The sequence below is a fragment of the Xenopus laevis genome, chromosome 1L (genome assembly GCF_017654675.1).
Source record: "Xenopus laevis strain J_2021 chromosome 1L, Xenopus_laevis_v10.1, whole genome shotgun sequence".
Taxonomy (NCBI): domain Eukaryota; kingdom Metazoa; phylum Chordata; class Amphibia; order Anura; family Pipidae; genus Xenopus; species Xenopus laevis.
In genome coordinates, this window is record NC_054371.1 from 181459937 (window position 1) to 181486151 (window position 26215).

Consider the following 26215-nt stretch of genomic DNA (forward strand, 5'->3'; position numbering starts at 1 on the left):
AAAATCATTGTACTTTGAACTGAATTTAAATTTTTAAAAAAGTGACTCTTTCTGTTTGATAACATATGTCACACCTAGGGAAACTAGTAACCTCCACCTCTGTGTGCTTGTTATTTTATTCTCAGCATGTAGATAAAATAGCTGATATATTATATATTGTAGATTAAAGGGGTGGTTCACCTTTAAGGTAACTTTGATTATGTTGTACCATGGCTCATTCTAAGCAACTTTCCAGTTGGCCTTCATTTTTCATTTTTTATAGTTTTTAAATTATTTGTCTTCTTCTTCTGACTCTTTCCAGCTTTTCAAATGTAAAATCTAGATGCTCTGTAAATCTACAAATGTAAAGTCATTGCTACTCATTTTTCTTTTCAGGCCTCTCCTATTCATATTCCAGTCTCTTATTTATTTCAGTGCATAGCTGCTAGAGTAAATTGGACCCTAAGCAACCAGACAGTTGAAATTACAAACTGGAGAGCTGCTAAATAAAAAACTAAATAACTCAAAATCCACAAGATATTCTTCAGATTTGCACAGTATGCTGAAGGAGATAACAAACAATAGACATAACATAAATAAACCAATAACAAACATCAAGCACAAGCCAAGACATTAGGTTAGAAGGTCCTGCCTATGGGGGCTGCAGAATACGTGCTTGATATTGGATTTATTGTTTCCTATAGAGGCCTGGTGATGTCTAGTCCCATAGAACATAGTTATATCCATATTAGTCGACTGCTTGTATGCATCAAATAGTAGCCTCCCTGTGAGAAGTTAAAGGAACAGTTCAGTGCAAAAATAAAAATAAAAACTGGGTAAATAGATAGGCTGTGCAAAATAAAAAAAATGTTTTTTAATACAGTTAGTTAGCCAAAAATGTAATCTATAAAGGCTGGAGTGAGTGGAAGTCTAACATAACAGAACATTACTTCCTGCTTTTCAGCTCTCTAACACTGAGTTAGTCAGTGGGGCTCATTTATAAACTTCGGCCAGGGCAGAATGATTCGCACACTGAAAATATTTGGCCTGCGCATGGTTATATTTATAAAGCTGGATAAGAGTGGTGTCCTTAATGCGCAAACAGAATTGCAAATTTTTTTTCGCGCTGCGAATGTCCATAAGAGCTTTTTAAATATGGGGAAAAAATGCAAATTGCGAATACTCTGCATTTGAGTTACGCCACAACTTTAGTGGCGGAGAAAATATTTGCAAAACAGTTTCGCAAATTGTGAATTTAAGTAACTGTCAACGCTATTTTCACACACAACAATCTCGCACACTGGGCGCATTCACACAAACACCCGTCTTATTTGAGAGCCATTTACGAAAATGTATTCACAAAGCGAATTCGCAAAAACACAGCAGTGCAATATTTTAGTGTTCAGGAAAAAGCATGGGCAATATAACTATTTGCGAATAAATACTCGATGCGCAAACTTTATAAATGACCCCCAGTGACTTTAAGGTACCCCACATGGGATATAACTGTTCAGTGAGTTTGCAATTGGTCCTCAGCATTCAGCTCAGAATCAAAAGCAACAGATATGACCCATGTGCCCCCCTGAAGTCACTGATTGGTTATTGCCTGGTAACCAATCAGAGGAAACCAAGAGAGCTGAAAAGCAGGAAGTAGTGTTCTGGCTATTATGTTAGACATCCAGTCACTCCAGCCTTTATACATTAAATTTTTTCCTAACTAACTATATTAGAAACATTATTTTTATACTGAACAGTTCCTTTAACCATAGACTTTAGAATGAAACTGCTGTTAATGTATAATTTATCACACTGAGGCATTCTGAGAAATATGTCTTCAGAACCTTTACAGGCAAATCAGTTTTAATATATTATTTACCTTCAGTTCTGCACTTGCCTGTTAAATATATGTATTATGAGTATGAATCAGATAAATGTTCTGAGTTTAATGTTTATCTGTAGCTCCAATCACAGTGTGAGTTATTTATCCTACACAGTAAACACTACTGGTCTGTAAAAAAAACACTCATTAAACCCATCTTTGCTTTATAACATATAAGTGCACATACAGTGAATGCACAGTGTACAGAATCAATAACTAATGAGATTAAGGCATGCCATTTCTCTCTCTCTCTCTCTCTCTCTCTCTCTCTCTCTCTCTCTCTCTCCTCTCTCTCTCTCTCTCTCTCTCTCTCTCTCTCTCTCTCTCTCTCTCTCTCTCTCTCTCTCAGGGTGTACTTGTACTTAGAATTCTTCTCTGTCTATCATGAGAGTGTAAAGGACACAGACGCTATTTTGATGGTGGCCAACAGTAGGCAAGCTTTCTATAGAAGTACATAGTGAGGGGCAGGGATATGTACTATTTTCCCCTTATAGAATTGATATGTATCAGGGCTCAGTAACTCTGAGCAGCTGGACAAGGATAAAGCAACACTGGTATAATATTTATTTTTGCAGTCCATTCCTTAACATCCATCTGTTTGGAAGCAAAATATAATTATCCGGGGTAACAGCCCCGCAGGAGAGTTGCTTGCACAGCCATATATTAAGTACAATATTTATTGGAATACTGTATTTATCTCACACATTGCCTTGTCTTCCGCTGCTGATACTCTCCTACTTTGTTCTTCAAATCACCCTGTCTTTCTTCTTCCCTTTCTACTTTATAGGTTTATATTTTTTCGTATAAACAAATTTATTTTACAGCACTGCACAATATGTTGACGCTCTAAAAATGCATATTTATAATAATGATAATAATAATTCTCTTTTGTGTTTATTGGGTTTTTTTACCATTCACCCCTTCTTTTTTCTTTTTTTTACCCCTACTACAGTTTTTACTGTTCGTGTGCAACATTTGCTTTCTTTTTCTAAATTAATGGACCTGGAGAATTGGAAGGAAGGGCACCGCCTCAGAGCCAGGTAAGATTTGGACAGAAGCCTATTTGTTATCCTAAATTAATGGTTCCTCTAAGGTGCACAAATAATTTTGAGTGAAAACACAACATTTTGTATCAATTCTGATCTCAGCACATAGTTTTTAAAAACTGAGCACACAAGTTTAAAACGTGCACACTAATGAATGTTTTTGAGCGCATAGCAAAGAAGGAATTAAAGGGAACAGTGTCCTAGATATACTTGACAACTTAGTTTGAAGGTCAGTTAGGGTGAATTTACTGTCCTAGATGTTCTTGGAACTATGGCTGAATGACTGATACATCAATATTTTCCTAGATCTGGATCTATGTTATGGGCAAAGGGGGTTCTGACAAAAGATCTGACCTCCAATAACTACTATTGTAGAGAATATGGTCCTCCCTACACTATTTGTTCTATTTTCCTTTATAGGGACAAATTCACTAAAGCCCGAAGCGGCTAACGCTAGCGCAAAAATTCGCCAGTGTGACGTCATTTAGTTACTTTGACAATTTACTAACAGGGGCTGGCGTAAATTCGCTAACGAAGTGGACCAACTCTACTTTGCACCCTTACGCCAAGTGAAGTTTTGCTATGGCGAAGGGACGTAACTACACTAATTCACTAACTTGCGCATTTTACTGAACGTTACCTCTTGCGCCAGACTTGCCTTTGCCACCTCAGACAAGGCGAAGTGCAATAGTAGATAGGGATTGCTTCAAAAAAAGTTGAATTTTTTTCCCAAAAATCGTTGGCGTCTTTTCCTTTTTTAAGGGTGATAGGCTGAAAAAGATCGTACATTTTTTTGGGGTACCCTCCTTCACCCCCTACATAGCCTAACCTATACAGTGGGCACATGTATAGTTTAAAATAATAACTCTATTTAATTTTATGAAGCTTTCCCAGGCTTGTGTAGTGTAATGTATTTGCTGCTACATATACGTCCATTGTACTTTAACTTGGCGCCGTATGCAAATTATGCATCACTACCTTTCGCCTCCCTGAGCGCAACTTCGGATTTTAGTGAATTAGCGCGACCTGGTGAATTGCAGAGAAGTGTGGTGAAGGCTGCGCTAGTGGAACTCCACAGGTTAGTAAATTTTCCCCATGGTCTTTTTGTCCTTTATCTATAGCCCCCACCTGATTTCCCTTCCTTCTCTTCTCTCCTGTTTCCCCAGTTTCCACTTCTCTTTCTCTTCATACTTTCCTTTTAGCAACCCCCTCTCACTTTCTTTCCCAACCCCTCATCCTCTATATGTGTACCCTTTATTGAGCATATCAGGATCAGCAAACAAATTTAGCTTTTTCAATATTTTTATTTATTTTGCATCTTTAATTCCTTAGATTACTAATATTAGAAAACAAATGTTTGTATTTACATTCATGAAATGGACTGTTTATTTGAGTGGATATACCAATTCATATTCTACCACTAATGAAGTATTAATAACAAGCTAAATGTATATGTTTAACTTTATGCTATATAATTCATTGTGCAGACCAGGCTGATCCTTGTGTCCTACATCCCTCTCCATATTTAGTTTTCCTCTGTTGTTAGATGTGTTAGCAGGCAGGATATGGAAGATGGACATAGGTTTCACAATTGAGATGTTCTTTTTATCCTGGGAGAAGATGAGATGTTTCTACTTTTCTTATTGCTGCTCTGGGCTTCTCATCACTGTTACTCACCTCTGGACTGTCAGCACTTGTATCATCTGCTGTCTGTTTCTGTCCCTCGATGTATCACTATTAGAATGTGTTGCTTGTGATGGATGCCATCTACACTGTCTCTTCTGCCCCTCTCCTCTGTGCCCATCCCTGTGACTATTCTAATTCTGTGATCTCAATCCACCATATTCTTAGTGGTTTGTCCTTCAGAGTCATACTGTCTGGCCAAGTCACTTTTTGTACAGTGTATCAACCCCTCTAAATCTGTAAAACATTGGATTTGCACTTGTATAATAGAGATCAAAACCATCATAGCAATATGCACAAATTGATATACTATACAACTGCATATCTCAGTGTCTCTGGAATTTTTTACAAGCATTTATTTAGTATTTCAGAAGCTAGGTTGCATGTTTCCCTTGAAAATGATCTATAATGTACGTTTTTATTGCTTGGTAAAAAGCAGTGCATCTGTATTACTAAATAAATGCTGTCCAGGGAAATTTCTGTTTCTACTGCTTCTTCACTATAAATCCATTCAATTTAAAAATATTTTGTATAATTTACAGCATGGTATGCTCAGAAGACAAATGTAAAATACTATATTTACCTGAGCTTCGTAGAATATTGATCCCCTGAGGTTTAATGAAGCAAATTCAACTTGCCAAACTGGTTTCATTTTCACTTGGGACATCCTGAATCAGGTTAAAGGAAAGTCAAAAACGCCTCTGAGCACTTTTTCATTATTATTATTTTTATTAACATTATTTATATAGCACCAACATATTGCATAGCACTGTAAAGTAAATGTGATTATAAAACTAAATCACATGAATTATGTACATAGAACATATGGAGTTACATACATCACAATCAATACAGGTACAAAAGGTGAGGAAGGCCCTATGCAAAAGAGCATACACTCTAAAGGGAAGGGAGTAATACACAAGATGTGGGAGTGGGCAAGATCTTATTAAGTGAGTGAGAAATGTGGTACTGTATGTGGTGTTGCATTTGGTAGTTAAGCAGAGTGAGGGTAGGCTTCTCGAAAGAAGTGCATTTTAAGAGATTTCTTGAAAGCAGAAAGGTTGGGAGAAAGCCGGACAGACCATGTAAGAGAGTTCCAGAGGAGGGGTGCAGCCCTTGCAAAGTCTTGAATGAGAGCATGTGAGGAGGTAATGAGAGAAGAGTTGAGTAGCAGGTCAGTAGAGGAGCGTAGTAAGCGGTTGGGTGAGTATATAGAGATGAGTTCAGAGATGTAGGGTGGGGCAGAGCTATAAAGTGCTTTGAATGTCAGGGTCATTAATTTGATTCTGAAAGGTAATGGAAGCCAGTGCAGGGATTGACAGAATCAGGCAGAGGAGGAGCGGTTGCTTAGGTGTATGAGCCTGGCAGCAGTGTTCATTATGGACTGGAGAGGTGACAGTCTCTGGAGGGGAAGGGCAATTAAAAGAGAGTTACAGTAGTCTAGATGTGATATGATGGGAGAGTGAATTTGCAGTTGAATTACATTTAATTTAGCCATTTGAAAGATATTACTGCTAAATGATACTTTTGGCTTTGTAGCTCAGATTAGAACTGCTGTGCCAGCGGCCTGAGCTCACAAGTGTACTGAATGCCAGATGGAAGGAGCTGCATTACCCAAGCCCAGTTAGGCTTTCTAAACCCTGTTTCAGAAATCCTATATCCCTGCTCCTCCTTTTCTGTAAAGGGCACTGTACTCAATTACATACTTTCAGCAGGGGTCAGCTTTGTGTTTGAGGCACACTGGGCCCTTTGTACCCTAGTCCCTCTTTCTCCAGGTCCCTAACTGTAAGGTACTGTAAGGACACTGGTCCCTCTTTCCCTCTCATTGGAGTCTCAGGTACTCATCTCTATACCCTCTATACCCTGCCACTCTCTCCATCTACAGTGAACTCCAACAAATGTATCCTACTACTATCTCACCTAACTAAGTCCACTGTAACCTATCTCAGGCTGCCTGGTGTCACATACTAACCTCAGTGTCGGACTGTCATGTCAGAGGCCCACCAGGGCTGTCATCTCCAGGGCACCCCACCCTAGTCACAAACTACTCCACGTGCCACCAACCTACACCTAAGACTCCCCCCATGCTGCATTTCTCTTACTTGTGGCTAGGGTTGCCATCTGGCCGGTATTTTAAAATTATGGCTGATCCCAATGTTATTAATAGGGAAAAAAGATAAATATATAGGAAGGCAGGTATTTTTTTCCAGAAAAGTTGGCAACCCTACTTGTGGCCCCAATTGGGGTAGGAGAGAAGGACCCAAAGTTCCTGGTGCAGAGCAAGGAGCAGGACTGGGCCAGAAAAGCCCACAAGGGCTGGGTCCTTTCCCAATGTCCTGCTAGTCCAGTTCAACCCTGTAATCCCTTTCTCATCAGGACCTGGGTAGCTCACCATCATAACATTTACTATGAATTCTTCATTGTATCAGAGGGTGCTTGAGGATCCATCTTTTAGAAGACTGAGCCTCGGCAGAAAGTAGCCCTGCAAAATTACAATGACCCTGAACATTTCAGTTCCAGTATATCCACCAAGTAATGGTTAAAAAAGCTGAAGGGGTTTAGAATGGCTAAAGGTCAGATCGAAATCATATTGAGATGCTGGGGGGTTGAAAAGGGCTGTGCATGCAAGATATCCCTTAAACATCTCACAGCTGAAAAAATTCTGCAAAGTGGCTATGAATTCAGTGTTGTAATGACTAGTGCACCCTATTTTTTTGCTATTTAAAACTGGAGATACCAAAGGTGGTGGTTGCTTCAGGCTTAACCTGCATAAACAAGGGCACCTTAACTTGATAACAGGAGACAGAAAGAATGGAGCAGTGCCCAGTGCAATTATACGGTGCAATTATGCAATTTAACTCAACTGATTGTGGGGAAATTTGTGAATCTGTGCTGGTTGTTAGTGGTTGTTAAAGGTGTAGTTCAACTTTAAGGTAACTTTTATTATGTTATAGAACGACCAATTCTAAGCAACTTTTCAATTGGTTTTCATTTTTTATTTTTTATAGTTATTTGTCTTTTTCTTCTGACTCTTTGCAGCTTTCAAATGGGCGTCGCTGTCCCCTTCTAAAAAAAACAAATGCTCTGTAAGGCTTCAAATGTATTGTTTTTGTTACTTTTTATTACTGACTCTCTCCTATTCATATCCCAGTCTCTTATTCAAATCACTGCATGGTTGCTAGGGTCATTTGGGCCCTAGTTACCAGACTGCTTAAAATGCAAATTGAAGAGCTGCTGAATAAAAAGTGAAATAACTCAAAAACCTTCAATAATAAAAAATGAAAACCAATTGCAAACTATCTCAGAACATCACGCTCTGCATCATACTAAAAGTTATCTCAAAGGTGAACAACCTCTAGTCTTTAATGTTAATGAACTAAGACCAGACAGTCTTTTTCTAAATGGTTTGTTCTTTCTATGTTTGGTGAAGCACAATGAGGCCAATCACAGGAAGATGAATAAATCAATAAAACAACCAACTTTGGATACCGTTGACCTTAATTATGTATCTAGGCTGCAGTTCCACTCTCTCTTTTGCTTAGGATGCAAAGAATTGCTTTTTCTTATGTAAACTGTAAAGGTATGGTACCTTTAATCCAGAATGCTCGGAACCTGGGGTATTCTGGATAATGGATGCTTCCATTATTTGGATCTTCATACCTTAAGTCTACTAAAAGAGATGGAGATGGAGAACCACCAACCACCAGCAGATATCATTACTGCTTTATATTTGTATTCATTTTCTGTTGAATAATTTTTTTTTGCTCCTTTACACACAATGTTTAGATACACTTCAAATGAAGATCAGATATTGCTATCTCCATGTTTGATGGAGACAAGAAAAAAACTGTGCATATGGTTTATTTACTTTCTTACTTAAATTCACAAAATAATTACTGGTTGGGAATCTCTCAGCCCTTAAGAGTATTTACCAACTATACTTTTAATGCAAATAGAAAAGGGAAGTATATCATTGGGAAATTCTGTCATTCACTCACTAAACAAGAGCTTGGACAACAGTGATTTAGAAAGTAACAGAATTAAACGGATAGACAAAAAGGAATTATGTATAAAGATTACTAATGGATGACACAGCTACATACAATTGATAAAGCACCTGGGCCAGACAGTCTCCACCGACATGCCCTGAGGAAGTATTGTTTACTAATTCACAGAAGCCTCTTTGTAATATTTATGGTGTTTTTTTTGTCAGGGTCAGTATCAAGACAACTGTAAAGCTATTCCGGTTTAGTGCTTATAATAAATCTCTGTAAAGGTAATGTCTGGAGTGAATTGTTATCTTTAGGCTTGGTTCACACTGATGAATATCACAGAGCATGTTACTTGTATATATAAATATATATATACGGAGTGCAGCTACAGGCTAATATTTTAACTCAAGTCCCAATGATGTCTACAATGGCTTGTGGAACCGCATGTTGCTACTAAATGCTAGCATCCAGAGAATAATTAGCTGGTACATTTATTAAAAGGATTAAATATGTACCATCCCACCACCAATGTGCACCATTTTCTCCCAGAATTACAACTAAGATTTTTGGGGCAGATTTACTAAAGAGCGAAGTGGCTAACGCTAGCAACTTTTCGCCAGTGGAGCCACCCGCAGGGACATCGGCAATTCACCATCAGGCGCGGGTGTCAATTCGCTAGTGAACAGGACCGTCACTTGCGGTCATTCTCTCTCTATCGCCAGATTACTTTTTGCTCTGGTGAACGGATGTTACTCCGCAAATTCACTATTGATTGCTGATTTTACTGAACGTTACTTCTTTCACCAGAGTTGCCTTCGTCTCCTCAGACCAGACAAAGTGCTATAAAGCAGCTACATCTTCCTCAGTCTTCTGTCACTTACATCATATCCTGTGTGTTGAAAATTCATTAACGTTCATAAAACACTTTTTTTTTTACGCGGGATTGGCTGCAAAAGTCCTAAGTGCAAGATCACCAGGCACAAATGAATGCCAACGTATCTTCACTATGAAATGCTTGCACAGCCGAAGTAATGCTAGTGAAAAGTCGCCAGTGTTCGACGCCCGGGACGAAACTTTGTATCTTACTGAATTAGTGTATTAGTAGCGTATTTGTCCTAGGCAAAGTGGTGCAATGGGTACGAAGCTGACGCTGGCGAAAAATTTGCCCGTTAGTAAATCTGCCCCTTTGTGTCCAGCACTTACATCAAATATATGACCCCTACATTCTCCGTATACAATAAAAAGCACACACCATTTTTTGGGAATAAAACCAAGCAGCTCCCTGCTGATCTGAAGCTCAACTTGTTTGTTAAGAGTGCGGGTGTCTTGGAGCCATATATAACAAGTAGTGGTTGGATAATCATACATTGTACCCCTTTCCCCAATTCTTTTTTTTTTAACAAAAACTTTTTATTGAAAAGCAGTGTACAAGCAATAATTTCTGAGGAGAATTATACAAACAGATGGTTTGTTAGTCGTATAAAATACAATAAAATATACTGATCTCGTATTGTGTTACATGTCCTGTAATTTCCAGTCTGGTTTAACTGATAAAAAAAAAACGTTTATAAAGAAAAATAAAGAAACAAGAAACTTAAACTGTGCATTGCTTCTGATTTTGTTATTACATACAGAAACGGAAGATATAGGGGTTAAGTTAGTTTCTTGGCTGGGAGGGGAGAAGGGGAGTATCAATAACCCTTCAGTTGATTTCCAGGTATTAGATTGTGGTTCATTATTGGGATGTGGGTGTCAACCATCCATATTATGTGTGTCTAGCCATGGGGACCAACTTTTTTGGGGCAACCTCTCCTGGTATATAGTAGCTTATACATGGGCACTGCTTGCTTTACTCTTTCCCCAATTCTAGTTATATACTTAGCAGGGGTGATCCTGGTCATTTTGCCGCCTGAGATGACCTTCCTTTTGCCGCCGGCCCCCTTCCCCACGGCACTCACCTCTTCAGTGCTGGAGGGGGTCGGGGTGGTCCACGTCACCCTGGAGGGGTCAGGGGTGGTGTGCAATTGCACTCTCTGCACTAGAAGAGACGAATTTCCGGGTTGAAAAGCAGAAATTCGGCTTTTAGTTATATCTCCCAACTGTCCCGTTTTGAGTGGGACAGTCCCGCTGTCACAGATTTGTACTGATAATTCATTTTTGATCTGCTGCACTGAACAGCCAGAAACAGAAACAAAGTTTCTAACTTAATTGGGTCTTGGCAGACAGCCCAGGATAGATCCCTAACATACTTTTGTAATAGTTTGATGAGATAAGAACGAAGACTCACAGCTTAAAGGGCAATTCACCTTCATTTGCAAAACTATAATAACATATAAAAAACACAGAAATGTGTTCAAACTTTAATAACCTGACTCCAACTAAATACAAAATCTCTGAAAGGCTACAAATGTATTGCTATTGCTAATTTATGTTTCTCATCTTTCTATTTGGGCCCTCTCCTACTCTTATTCCAGTCTATTCTTCAAATCAGTGCAGGGTTGCTAGATTAATTTGGACCCTAACAACCAGATTGCTGAAATTGCAAACTGGAGAGCTGCTCAATATAATGCTAAATACAGTAATTCAAAAACCACAAATAATAAAAAATGAAAACCAATTGTAAATGATCTACGAACATCATTCTCTACATACTAAATGTTAATCTAAAGGGGAATAACCCCTTGAAGTGTTTAGAGAGATGTAGATCTGGTTTAAAATGGTAGCATAAAACTATTTATCTGCCCACGTATCCTTACAGCAATATTGTAACAAATTAATTTTTGTTTATGGCCTATACGCTTTCAATGGGTTTGTTTCTTTGGCTGCCTGAAGGGGGCAGCACAGGACCAGTCATTGTTATGTCAGAATTTGGGAAATCAGATTGTTAATATTATATTCTCTGTGTTCATCTTTTGCATGTATATGCCTGTCACTGTGCTCTGTACTTGTGTCTCGCTCCTTCTCTTTACATCCTCGCTCTCTATCCCTGTGTCACTGTTTGTGTGTGTATTTCTTATTACCAGCGGCGTGACTACAGGGGGGGCAGGAGGTATAGGTGGCCCCATGAGGCCCTACTTAATGAGAAATTTCAATATATATTGGTAAAACAGGGAAACCTCTGGATATTATGGGGGCCCTAAAATCGATTTGCTGTGGTGCCCAGTAGCATCTAGATACTCCACTACGTATTACTCTCACTGTGTATTTAACATGTACTTTTCTCTGTGAATGTAGTTCATAGTCACATAGTCACATAGTTACATAGTTAAATCTGGTTGAAAAAAGACCATCAAGTTCAACCCCTCCAAATGAAAACCCAGCATCCATACACACACCCCTCCATACTTTCCCATAAATTCTATATACCCATACCTATATTAACTATAGAGTTTAGTATCACAATAGCCTTTGATATTCTGTCTGTCCAAGAAATAATCTAAGCCATTCTTAAAGGCATTAACTGAATCAGCCATCAGAACATCCCCCGGCAGTGCATTCCACAACCTCACTGTCCTGACTGTGAAGAACCCCCTACGTTGCTTCAAATGAAAGTTCTTTTCTTCTAGTCTAAAGGGGTGGCCTCTGGTACGGTGATCCACTTTATGGGTAAAAAGGTCCCCTGCTATTTGTCTATAATGTCCTCTAATGTACTTGTAAAGTGTAATCATGTCCCCTCGCAAGCGCCTTTTTTCCAGAGAAAACAACCCCAACCGTGACAGTCTACCCTCATAATTTAAGTCTTCCGTCCCTCTAACCAGTTTAGTTGCACTTAGTCTCTGCACTCTCTCCAGCTCATTTATATCCCTCTTAAGGACTGGAGTCCAAAACTGCACTGCATTCTCCAGATGAGGCCTTACCAGGGACCTATAAAGAGGCATAATTATGTTTTCATCCCTTGAGTTAATGCCCTTTTTTATGCAAGACAGAACTTTATTTGCTTTAGTAGCCACAGAATGACACTGCCCAGAATTACACAACTTGTTATCTACAAAACCCCTTAGATCCTTCTCATTTAAGGAAACTCCCAACACACTGCCATTTAGTCTGAGCCTGAGTGCAAAAGTCTTATTCATTATTCTTATTGCTTCTACTTTTATTATAATAATTACAATTTTTTCCCTTATATAGCACCAACATATTTCATATAGAATATATTAAAAGATAAAAGTATACCTCCATTTTCAGCATGAACTTAGTTAATTAGTTAATGCTGAACATACATGCCTGTGGTTTTTGTTATTTCATGCTCTAAACAGGACAAAATCTGAATCTAAAAGTAGCCCTCTGTCTAAACAAACCCCTCCCTTCCCCAGTTAAACTGCAGTGTAAACATTTTCGCTTGTGTGTACACATATCAAAGCCCTTTTCTGAAATGCGGGTCCATTTTTATTTAACTTGTTCATTAATGACTTAGGGGAGGGTATTGTAAGTAATGTATCAGTGTTTGCAGATGACACAAAACTATCCAGCCCAATTAATTCCATCCAGGATGTGGCATCCTTGCAACAGGATCTTGACAAACTGGCAATCTGGGCAGCTAAGTGGCAAATAAGATTCAATGTTGATAAATGTAAAGTCATGCACCTGGGTGTAAAAATATCCAAATCCATTATGGAAAAGGACCTTGGAGTCCTTGTAGATGATAAACTTGGCTGTAGCAAGCAATGCCAGTCAGCAGCATCAAGGGCAAATAAGGTCTGGAGCTGTATTAAAAGGGGCATAGAGTCACAGGAGGAGGGGGTCATTCTTCCATTGTATAGAGCACTGATCTAGAAAATGGCATACAGTTTTGGTCTCCATCACTCAAACAGGACATTATTGTATTAGAGAGGGTACAGAGAAGGGCAACTAAGCTGGTAAAAGTTATGGAAAATCTTAGCTATGAGGAAAGACTGGCCAAATTGGGGATGTTCATGCTGGAGAAGAGACGCTTAAGGGGTGATATGATATATATATATATATATATATATATATATATATATATATATATATATATATATATACAGGTATGGGATCCATATCCGGAAACCCGCTATCCAGAAAGCTCCAAATTATAGAAGGGCCGTCTCCCATAGTCTCCATTTTATCCAAATAATCAGAATTTTTAAAAATTATTTCCTTTTTCTCTGTAATGTTACAACAGTGCCTTGTACTTGATCCAAACTAAAATATAATTAATCCGTATTGGAAGCAAACCCAGCCTATTTGGTTTATTTAATGTTTACATGATTTTCTAGTAGTAAGGTATGAAGATCCAAATTTAGGAAAGATCCGTTATCCGGAAAATCCCAGGTCCAGGTTATCCGGAAAATCCCAGGTCCATTCTGGATAACAGGTCCATAACTGTATAAGGGGATCATATAATAAACTCTCTAATGCTTTATTTACCAGTAGGTCTTTCCAGCTGACACAAGGTCACCCATTCCGATTAGAAGAAAAGAGGTTCCGCCTAAATATTCGGATGGGGTTTTTTTTACAGTGAGAGCTGTGAAGATGTGGAATTCTCTCCCTGAATCCGTTGTACAGGCTGATACATTAGATACATTTAAGAAGGGGTTGGATGGTGTTTAGCAAGTGAGGGAATACAGAGTTATGGAAGATAGCTCATAGTACAAGTTGATCCAGGGACTAGAGGCCATTTTGAAGTCAGGAAGGAATTTATTCCCCCTCTGAGGCAAATTGGAGAGGCTTCAGATGGGTTTTTTCTGCCTTCCTCTGGATCAACTGGCAGTTAGGCAGGTTAAAATAGAGTTCAAAGGTTGAACTTGATGGACGTGTGTCTTTTTTCAACCTAACTTACTATTTTAAGACAATCTCCCATATTTTAAGCAGATACTTCTAATTTTTAGAAATGATTTCCTTGTAGTGCCTTGTATTTGATCCTAACTAAGCTCTATTAATCCATATTGGTAACATATTGTGCTCATTCATTGAACACTTCTGTCTGGGGTCTGGTGTCCATCTGCAGCTCACACAGAATAAGAAATGCGGCATGAGATGTGCAGCATCGGCAGACACAAGCCAACCCTGTCCTTATCCTCTGCTGTAGTCCTGCCACTGCTGCAAACCATCCCTATTTTCAATACTGTACATCCAGTCTTTCAGGAAATTACTGAAGTATAAGTAGATTACTTTAATTAAAATATTGTTTCCCCATTTTTCCTTCTGAATCTGGAAAACAGGATAGGGGTTGCACAGTATAATATAGGCATTTGAGCAAACAGTAGCCTGCAGGAGCAGATCCCAGTCACCCCTAGTTCTAAATACCGCTCTTGGAAATTCATTGGCTGCAAATTGGTGATGGGAGCGTTGGTTGTCTCCAGTTTTGCTAGTGTTAAAAGCAATGGGGCAGATTTACTAAAGGGAGAAGTGGCTGTCTCTAGCAAAAATTCATCTTAAATCCCATCCGAAAGGACATCGCCAATTTACGAACAGGCACAGAGGACAATTCGCTAGCGAAAGAGATAATTGCTAGCACAGTTTCGCACCCTAACACATTTTCGATCTTCAGGTGAACTAGTCCTTGGTGCAAGATACTCCCTCTCTTGTCCTAAGACAGGGCTGCACTACTGCCTGTGGCTCCTCCTTATCCCTATCTTGAGCATTTAGATTGACATTCAAGTTAGGGGATGAAAGGTTAGATCAGGGGTGCTGCGCCAATGAAGTGTATTTGAAATTGTTTTGTAAGAAATTGTATCCCGCCACTGAAAATCTGGGATTTTACTACATATAAAAGCAAATGAAAAACACGGTTGTTCTCTTTGGCAAAGTAAAAGAGTAAATAAGTAAATAAGATTCCAAACAACAACACTACTTGAATGTTATTTTTGTGACAACCTGTAGCCCCTTAGCTCTCTTGGGGGGCTTCTTTTGTTAACATTTCTCCCCTCAGATTTATAGTTTTGTGTGTCCAGTGTCCTGCAGTAATGAGAAAACAGATCTCCTTTCCAACACACTGCTGGCTTTGGCAAAGTTTAGACGTCATGTTAGAATCTGAGCACATGATCCAAGCAGTGGGTCATGGAGGGGCTCTGTACTGGGTATTCCCCACATCCAGCTTGTTTTCATCTTCACCTACCCTCTAGTTTATTTGTTTCCATTATATTTTGATCATGATTATATTCTCATCAAGTCAGACTGCAGAGATGCCAAAAGAACAACATACATGATATAATGATCCCAAATTTGTCATCTTGAGCCTCTTTATAACAAGTAAAACATTTTTATTTTGTACAATGACGTCTTGTGTTTGCAAATCATCCTGTAACTTGAGCCAAAGCCATGGGTTATATCAAACCAAATTAATCAGCAAAGCACATCATGAGGATTAGAAAAGACGTTTGTTACTATTAGGACTAGATTGTTATCACGCTGCTGACTGGGAACCAACTGACATGAATCTTTATAATATCCAGTATTTTTCCGAGTACATCTGGAAGGCTGAACCCTTTTTCTGAGTTGACTGCAAATGTGTCATAATTGTATTTTATCCACAACAGACTCTCTTGTTTGACTATGACAAAAGTCACCAGAGGGTATGAAACGCGTAAGATGGAATACCATGGGGTCTGTACGTATATTACATTTTGAACATGGAACTTTGTATTTTGGTTACGGATACTTTCTGTCAATGTTTGTGGACTTTGCCCTTTTTTGACAGGCCATATATATCCCATTCTGGTATTATATTAAAAGTCATCAGCAGCCAGGCTCAATTTCTCATCTAAAACAAGCAACAAATAGGTGGTTATATGATTAGTGCCAACTAGTTAGGGGTCATTTACGACATTGTTGCATGTAAACACTTGTGATGTGTTTGTGCTGATTTCCGCTCAGTCATCTAAAGGTACTTGCATGAAAATACATGACTTGCTCTTCCATATAATTGCGCTTTCAGCTGCTGCCTTTCTTCTGTTCTAATCAAAGAGCTCCTGCGCCTATTGCCACAGAGAAACCCTGGATCTCTAATACCACCTCCTGGGCAGGCGTTAGCTCTAGGGTTCCCTCCTCACCCTTCATCAAAAGCGCAGTGCACTTGTGTATAGAGAAACGGGCACAGACGTCACTCTCATGCCATACACTGTAAATGACGCCAACTGGACATTGGGAAATTTTCAGGGCAATTGCATCTGATTCATCAGCCGCAATTGCATCCAAAGTAACTCCCCCTGGCAATGGCGGCTACATTGGAATTTTGGGGAAAAACTCTGTATTATGGGGGAAAAACACATGGTGACAACAATTGAAATTTCAGTTGTGCTTGACAAAGGACCAGGGAGGTCCGAAACGTTGCCTTTATATGCTATGGGCTACACAATAAATCTGCACTTGAGCACTTATGCAAGACTAACAGTGTGCTGCTGGTAATTTCTTGGAGCATTGATGTGACCATTTGACAGGATTGGGGTCTTCCGGTTCAGCACCTGGCACAGCAACTGTGAGACGAGTTGGGAGGTGAGCGCTCCATATTTGTGATTGTGCGATCATAAATGACACCTGTTATCTTACAAAACAAAACTTTCCAATATCCAATGATTACATTACTGCTCAGGAATTCACAAAACTCCCAATGCCCCCAACCATCACAACATGCAGTGAGTCTGATATGGGTAGTTCTTTAACATCTGAATTACTGATAGTTTGTCTGGGACTGTGATATCATATGTGACTTGTTAAAATGCTTTATTTTAGAGCTGCATTTTTGGTCATTTAGGTCTGGGGCTTTTGGAAAATATTTTAATTATCACAGGGGGAGGCAGTTCAGAATAAAATAATACATCCAGGAGGGACAATTCTTACCAAAGAAATAACAGGTTAACTATAATCTTGTAATGTAGAGATGTCTAGTAGTGATGGGCAAATTTATTCGGGATACGCAAATTCGCTGTGAATTCCTGCGTTTCGCCACTGGCAAATAAATTGCGAATCTGCCACGTAAATTCACTGGCGCATTTTCGCCGGCGAAAATGCACGCTGCCGTCCAAAAACTGAATTTTTTGCAGTTTCGAAAAAAAAATTCTAATTTTGTTGGGAAACCGAAACGGGACAAATTCACCCAAAGTCTAGTCTATTATCATCTTACTAAAAATGTTTTGCGTTACAGTGTACTGAAAATACATTTTTTATATGTCCATACATTGCACAAAGAAGCATGATGCCAACCAGCCAACCAATCATGCAGTACATTATCAAGCATACAATCATATGCATGATTATTAAATATTTATATATAATACACAAAAGCCATGAATATCCTGTAAATTATATCCTTATAAACGGTGAGTTCTGATGTCATCAGTTATAAACGGTGAGTAGTGATGTCATTTCTGTCACATGACTCACTAAAATTTGTGTATTATAATAAAGTACCCCCAGTTGTAAAATATTAGGATATTAGAAGTTACCTCGGAGTTCCATGACCTGTATAAAAACACTCGGCCTTCGGCCTCGTGTTTTTATATGGTCATGAAACTCCTTGGTAACTAATAATATCCTTATATTTTACAAGAGGGGGTACTTTATTCACTATATATATATATATATATATATATATATATATATATATATATATATACATATAAAAGTGCAGAATCCTTATTATTTTATTAGTGCAAATACAAGCTACATAATATAAGTTTATGCTTAATGCAATTTCATAAAATATTTTAAAAAAAACATTCAAGTAAACAAAACAGAGACAGTGATTATGGCAACCAAGATGCAACAAATTAAGGCCACAAAAACAAATATTTTACAGTATTTTGATTTTTTCCTTTCTGTCTCTTTCTTCTTCAGCAGTGAATCATACCCGGGAGTGTAAATATCTTCTAGCCAGTAGTTCAAGTCATTAGGATTTTCCTGAAATATTGAAAGTGATATTGAAAGCGATAGTCTTATTAGTACATGATATTGGTAAACTACAAGCTACCCAATAAAAAACAAGAGGCAAAGAGCTCTAAACTCGACTTGTATTCCTCAATTTGGTGATCCATTTCCTGGTATTGATAAACCCAGGTGCAGGCCAGACATTGGTCCTTATGTAGTCAATTGCTAGATAAAGGCTAGGCCACAACATCAGAACTAGAATAAACACGAGGAGCTTTTTTTTGATATACTAGTGATAAAAGCATTTGTTTACAAAGTCAAGGCTGAAGAAACCAGTGGTAATTCAGGTGTTCCCACCCTTAGTCATAATCTAGGCCTGACATGTGTCAATGTTTCTTGGTTCTATAAATAAAAAGCTGCTATTTATTATACTGGACCCAGTGTTGCAGCCTATCCTTCTATATAATTGCTATTGTATCTGTTATTCCGGTTTTGATCCCCGCCTGTTCCTGACTATTCTTATATCCGTATCCTGACCTTTGCCTGCATCTCGACTATTCTTTCTGCCTGACCCCATCTGTTTGATTACCCGGTTTGACCCTTGCCTGCCTGACGATTCTTGATATCTGCCTGCCTCGACCCTGCCTGTCTGACGATTCTCTTGCCTGCTCCATTTGTACCGTGACCTTCGGCCCAAAAGACTATCTACCTGCCGTGCCCCTCTGCTAGCCAGAACATCTCGCCTTATACCCCTCGTTAAGTCCAGGTGGCACCCAAGTAAGCTGAGGGCTCCTCCCGAAGCCCAACGGTGGTCACACTACTGGTGAAGCCGAGCCGAGACCAGGGTACTTGGCACCTGTTCTGGTATTGGGTGCCGGCCGTGACACCTAGATACCCATCTGTGGATGTATGTATTCAAATACAGTTTGGGAAACAATTATCCAATATAAATTCTAATTTAAAATATCAACATTTAAAATGTAATTACTGGAGCAAACAAAATGGCTTAGAGAACAACACAACAGTCAACATAGAAAGATATGGCATGACAGTTACTACTACATACAGTATAACATGAAGAATCTTTAATCTTTGGCATTAAAATATTCCGCCAATTCTGTAGGCCATTGATTTAATTGGGCTTTAAACTGGTAGGTGAAAAGAATTTGATCGTATTTGGCTAATTCTGTCCCTTCCAAGGGGCAGATTCACTAAAAGGCGAATTGTCGCCAGTGACCGATCCGCACCATTTTGCCAGGTGCAAATTTGTTACCACTACGATAATTAACTAAAATGCGGTGTTGCGTCCTGGGCTCCGAACGCTGGTGACTTTTCACTAGCGATACTTCTTCAGTGCGAGAATTTCACAGCGAAAATTCGTTACTGTTCATTTGTGCCTAGCGAAAATTCGCTAGTGATCTTACTCTTAGGTCAATTTGAATAGGGCAGGTACATAAAAGTTGTATGGACGTCTTTATTAAAGATGCTGGTGCAAATGCTTAAAGTTACAACTTAATATCACAAATGTCCAGGGAACCCTAATAAAGACAAAAGTATTAATATTATGCCCTACACATGAGCCCACTGTAAAATGAATGCGCCATATGTTCCATATGTTCTCAAATGGCTGGGGAAAAAATGTTAAGCCAAAAAAAAATTTGTAAGGACTTCCCGTTACACAATTCCGCTTAAAAAAGGAAAAGTCGCCAGTGTTTTTTCAACTTTAATGCATTTTCGGCAGACAAGATATGATGTGACATCAGATTGAGAACGATCTAGCTTCATTTTTGCAGTTCGCTTGGTCTGTGGTGGCGAAGTCAACTCTGGCGAAAGAGATAACGTTCAGTAAAATCCTCACTTTGCTGAATTTGTGGATCAACGACCATTCACCTGAGTAAAAAATGTCGCCTGGCGATAGAGTGCAAATGAACGCTAGTGACGTCCCATTCGCTAGCAAATTGTTGTCTGCGCCTGTTAGTGAATTGTCAATGTCCCTACAGATTGGATTTCAATCAAAATTACGCTTGCGATGGCCACTTAGTGAATCTGCCCCAAATCTTTCCCTGAAAATCCACATGCATATGTAGGACTTCCAGGTCTCTTACCTTAAGGTATCGAGAAAGCTTCAGATTCATAGACTGCTTATCATACTCTTGAACAGTCCACGAAGGCTTCTTCTTTTTAATTTCACTTTTTTCCACTCTCTCTATGTCCTGGTACAAGGGGTTATTTTTAATTGTGGATGTTATGATTTCTGGTGAAAAGTGTTCACGTAATGTCCTATCAACCAGAACAGGACTCTCCTCCTTTGGCTGCTCCACAACTTCTGGCATATTGTTGCGTTCATTCTAAAATAACAAAAAAAACAATTACGTTTGCTGTAAATACCACTGCAATATGTTTTATATGACACATCCATATTAGAACTCATTTTAAACATAATTTTATCAAATTCACTGCAGGTTTTTCCCAGTATAAGTCAAAGAATTATACAGATATGGGATCTGTATTTTGGAAAATTGTTTTCCAAAAAGCTCCAAATTACAGGAAGGCCATGTTCTCTGTAAAAATAATATAGTACATTGTACTTAATGGTAACTAAACTGCATGAATCCACATTGATGGCAGAACAAACTTATTTACCTATGGCATGGTGATCCAAATAATGGAAGGATGCTTTATCTGGAAATCCCAAGGTCCAGAACATTCTGATCCTATACCTGTATTAACAATTTTAGGTACAACATTTTACTGCTCCAATCTAAGTTTGGGGGATGACACGAATCAGACTGACTTCAGAGTAGAATGACTTTAATAGTGAATATCTTCTTTGTAATGAAAAGAAATGTAAAAACAAAGAAAAAGAGCCTCAACTCACGTGTTAACAAGGGACAGAGACTCCTGCAAAATGAATAATGTCCCCAACAAAGTTACATGACACATACATTTTACATACGACCCCCACCTCCAGGAATCACCCATCCTTCTTCCTCTGCACCTTACCTAAAAACAAGCAAGAAGCAGAAATAGAAACAGAGAACAAATAATGAGTTTTGTGGTCCCTGCCACAACTAGGCTGCTATTTAGCAGAAGGCAGTAGATGGGGGTTTTGAAACTACCTTGTACCATAAACCTACTCCATGGAATATAAGATTGTATGCAGATAGTGGCCACCCAGCACTGGTGAAGAAAGGTGTCGTGATTGGCCAGTTTTGTGCCTAAGACATATAATAAGACTTGCTAGTCTTTATTCAAAATCACCTTTTCTAAGCAGATATCAAGGTTTATATATTATTTGAAAGTTAACCCCAGCATGACCATCATGGGCCCCTATATAATGTTTTGAAATGACTGATTTTATTTCACCCCTGTCAATCACATGCTTTAAGCATTTTATATAGCCCTTCGCTTATTACCTATAAGAGATCTGATCCCATAGAGCTTAGTGACACATATAAATACCTCCTTAATACACGCCCACCTCCCTTTAAAAGCATTAACCCTTCCATAACACCATGTGTATCAGAAGGGTCAGACTGGTGGGTGCAGGGCCCACCGGGACAAGGGGCCCCTTCCACGACCCCACACCCCCCTACAGGGGCCTGCCACCACTCCTCCTCCCCCGAGCGTGCATAAATTAAACATACCTTCTGCATGTCGGGGGAGGAAGATCAGTGGCCTGGGGGAGCGCCAGTGGGGTTTGGGTCTGGGTTTTTCCCGCTGTCCTGCCGGCCCAGTCTGACCCTGTGTATCAATCTGGTCTTTAGAATGAAGTACAAATCAGATGTACAAGACATTCAGCAACTGTGGAACCTAATGCACTGGTGAAAAATGAATAAACTGTGCCTCATGCCAAAATTTACCTGCACACACTAACATAACTGCCCTGAGTGCTGTATAAATCTCCCACAAAGTCGAGTAATAAGAGGCACCATTTTGTTTAGTGATAAGCTAAAATTTTTGTCAGGTTTCTGCTACTAAAAAAATATTTGAAAAAAGGGAAACAATGTCTTTAATGGATGAATATATATGATAATGTAATAATAAAACAGTACCTTGTGCCTCGTTTAATTAATGTTTCAATTCTATTTTAAAAGACTTAAGGCATAGTGATCCAAATTACAAAAATATCCCTTATCCAGAAAACCCGCAGATCCTAAGCATTCTGTATAACAGGTCCCATACAGGTATGCATTTAGTGTAAAAGATACATCAATGTAAGGGCAGATTTCTGAATTTCCATCCATACAGTTTTGGGCAAACTCACGTGCAGTCTTTTTTTAAAAACCGAAAGGCTTTCCACGTTTTAGATGTCAAAGACCTACTCATAGAAAACATAAAAAAATTGCCCTTAACAGTTTTATTAAAAAAAAGGACATAATGTTGATCTTTAACCTCTTTGCATTGTTTTGTTTTTATAAAAGCCCTCAGAATGTAGTATGTGCTCCATACATAATACACTTCATTAGAACTTCATACAATGCGCATGCGTGTGAGCCAATCTCTTACCTGCAAATACAGTTTGTTGTGCCATTGCCTGGCATGTATAAATGCAGAATTCTCTATTAAAGTTTGTACATCAAGATGTAGAAATTTGTCAGGATGATTGTTATTCGGCAAAACAGAAAGATCCATCCTTTTGGTTCATTTCACACAGGAGGAAAACTGCCTGGAGATGGAACGTCTTACAATCTGAATTATTCATGAAGACAGACAACGATACTGTAGGTGAAGGAAATTCTAGCTCTACACTGTACTCATTTCTTCTTTAATCCACCGTAGGATTCAAACATGTGCGGCATTTCAATGTAGGGACACAAATTATTTTTGTAGTGCTAAAATAAATCAATATAAAAAAGCCTTAACATTTATGAAATGTTGCAATTTTAAGTTTTGTTTATATGCAAAAGAAGGCAGCATGTGGGGCACTGCATATAAGATGGTGACAGCTTTACTTGTGCATTATTTATGTGAGCAGTCGCCATTAATAGCAATGAGGTCATTTGCATTTTGCTTCGTCAATTTTGCAAACTGGGAAAAAAAATTCTGAATCCGCAAAATTGTGGAATTCTTTGCAAAATTTCATTGCAGTCAAGGTGGTTATAATTTAGCAATAGCATATACGTTGCCCTACTTGCACCTGTACATGATCCCAAATTTCGACTTCGATTCGAAGTAAAAATCGTTCGAATATTCGACCATTCGATAGTCTAAGTACTGTCTCTTTAAAAAAAACTTTGACTTCAATACTTCGCCAACTTAAACCTGCCAAAGTGCTATGTTAGCCTATGGGGACCTGCCAGAGCATATTTCTAAGTTTTTGGGTATCGAAGGAAAATCGTACGATAAAATCATTTGAATCGTACAATCCGAAGTACGATCGGAGTACGATAGTACAATCGTACTACGATCGGAATACAATCGTACGATGAATAAAATTCTCCGACTTTCAATGTCCGAGGATTCTATTCGATGGTCGAATTTCGAACTATTTTCCACTTCGAAATTCAACCCTTGATCAATCTGCTCCTTAATGTTTGAATGATTTTTTTTAGTAGAGTTAAGGTATGGGGGTCCAAATTACAGAAGCCTCAGGTCTGGAGCATTGTGGATAACAGGACCCCTACCTGTATAATAAGAAATGGAGTTATGTGTATTTGTTGCAGCATGGAATAACAATTAGTTGCAAAATAAAATCATTTTACTGTGGTTTCAGTGTTTTGGAAAATTAAAAAGTTTTTGCATGCCTTTGTAATAGGTTACAGTGGTTATTTACTAAACGAAGATCACAAATTTTTCGGAAACTTATTAAACCCAGAGGATGGAAATGTCTGAATCAGAAAATCCGGCATCTAAGACTTGTCGAGGTTGCATATAATTCAATGGGAGAAGTCCCAATGATTTTTTAATGTTTGCTGGGTTTCATGCAATACCCCAAAATTTTCAAAGTTTTCGGGTGAAAAATCAGAAAAAACGTGAAAATCGGATAAAAAAATCCAAAAAATTCACGAAAATTGGTTAAAAAAATCAGAAAAAAACGCGAAAATCTGATTTTTTTTTCCGCAAAGCAAATTTTCGGGAAAAGTTTGTAGCACAAAATATTGAGATAAATTCAGACTTTGATAAATAATCCCCTACAAGATATTACATTTTGTTCCTCACAGATCATGTGCATCTAAAGCTGGCCATACATGGGAAGAATCATTTGCTTGGAGCCGTCACCAAACCAGCAGATAGCTCCCTGTTATGCCCAACTTGAGGTGGGCAATATCGAGATGATCCGATCGTGAGCCCTAAGGCCCAATGATCGGATCACAAGAAGAAGAATATGGGCGGTCAGATTGAGTGCCACATCAACGAACTGATGCAGTCATCGATCTGACAGGATTTTTAAACCTGACATATCAACATCTGGCTGACATTCGGCCACATATCTATAAGGAAGGCAGTCTAAAAAATATCTCAATTCTTCATTATCCGGGGAAATGTCCAACTATTTTTGCTTTATGGGAAAATACTACATATTGTTTCTAATCTATCTCCTGAACTTGCCTTACTAGATTTACACATTAACTCTGCATCTTGTTCTATGGCTAAGGGAAAGAGCATTGGGAAAAATTAACCTTTTACCAATCTGGTTTTAGCAGCAGCTCGTAATTCAATATTCTTGTACTGGATTCAAGAGAAATCTCCTGATTTAAAAGACATTTTGTAATATTTAAAATCTCTCTGTCTACAAGATGCTGTCAGTTTTAGATATGAAAATTTTGCAATTAGAAAGACATTTTTGGACAATTGGTCCCCTTATTTAGATACTTTAAGGGGCCGATTCACAAAGGGTCGAATATCGAGGATTAATTAACCCTCGATATTCGACTGGGAATTAAAATCCTTCGACTTCGAATATCGAATTCAAAGGATTTTAGCGCAAATCAAACGATTGAAGGATTATTCCTTCGATCGAACGATAAAATCCTTCGAATTGAACGATTCGAAGGATTTTAATCCAACGATCGAAGGATTATCCTTCGACCAAAAAAACTTTGGAAAGCCTATGGGGACCTTCCCCATAGGCTAACGTTGACTTCGGTAGCTTTTAGATGGTGAACTAGGGGGTCGAAGTTTTTTCTTAAAGAGACAGTACTTTGACTATCGAATGGTCGATTAGTCGAACGATTTTTAGTTCGGATAGTTCGATTCGAAGTCGTAGTCGAGGTCGAAGTAGCCCAAAAAACACTTCGAAATTCGAAGTTTTTTTACTTCGAATCCTTTACTCGAAGTTAGTGAATTGGCCCCTAAATTCTAATGACAAACTGATTCTTAATAAATTCTTGTACACTCCTGGAGAGCATTCTATTCCCTCCCCTTGATGTTCCATAGGTTCCATATGTTTTCATCATTCATTTCTTTTTATGATAGAGAGGAAAGTGTTATTAATTTTGAAAATTTGTTCATTTGCAGTTAGTTCTGAAATTTCCATTTTACTTTGCATTGTAATCTATTACTTTTTGTCCATCTTAAGAATGCTAAACTTTTGTTGTGCAATTATTATGCGCTCTTATTATTTGTCAAATGCCAATAAATATAATTGTAAAAGAAAGGAAAGTCAGTTGGAGGGCCCCATACACTGCCCAATAAACTGCAGATTTAGGGGTTATTTATCAAAGTCTGAATTTATCTCAATATGTTCTGCTGCAAACTCTGTTCAAATCCGCTCGGGTTTTTTAGGCTTATTTATTATTAAATTTCCCCAAAAATTTGATTTTTTCGGATTTTTCATCTAATTTTTACAATTTGTTTTCAGAATTTTC

General features: G+C 38.5%; 1 protein-coding gene across 1 annotated transcript; it reads right to left on the reverse strand.

The window, feature by feature from the left end:
* Positions 1-18257: 18257 nt before the first annotated feature.
* minar2.L (membrane integral NOTCH2 associated receptor 2 L homeolog) lies at positions 18258-20878 on the reverse strand. Its single transcript, XM_018224617.2, has 2 exons — positions 20510-20878; positions 18258-18437 (listed from the first exon to the last, which is right to left on the reverse strand). Exons 1-2 carry the CDS (start codon positions 20735-20737, stop codon positions 18258-18260), a joined length of 408 nt encoding a protein of 135 aa, XP_018080106.2. The 5' UTR covers positions 20738-20878.
* Positions 20879-26215: the final 5337 nt, after the last annotated feature.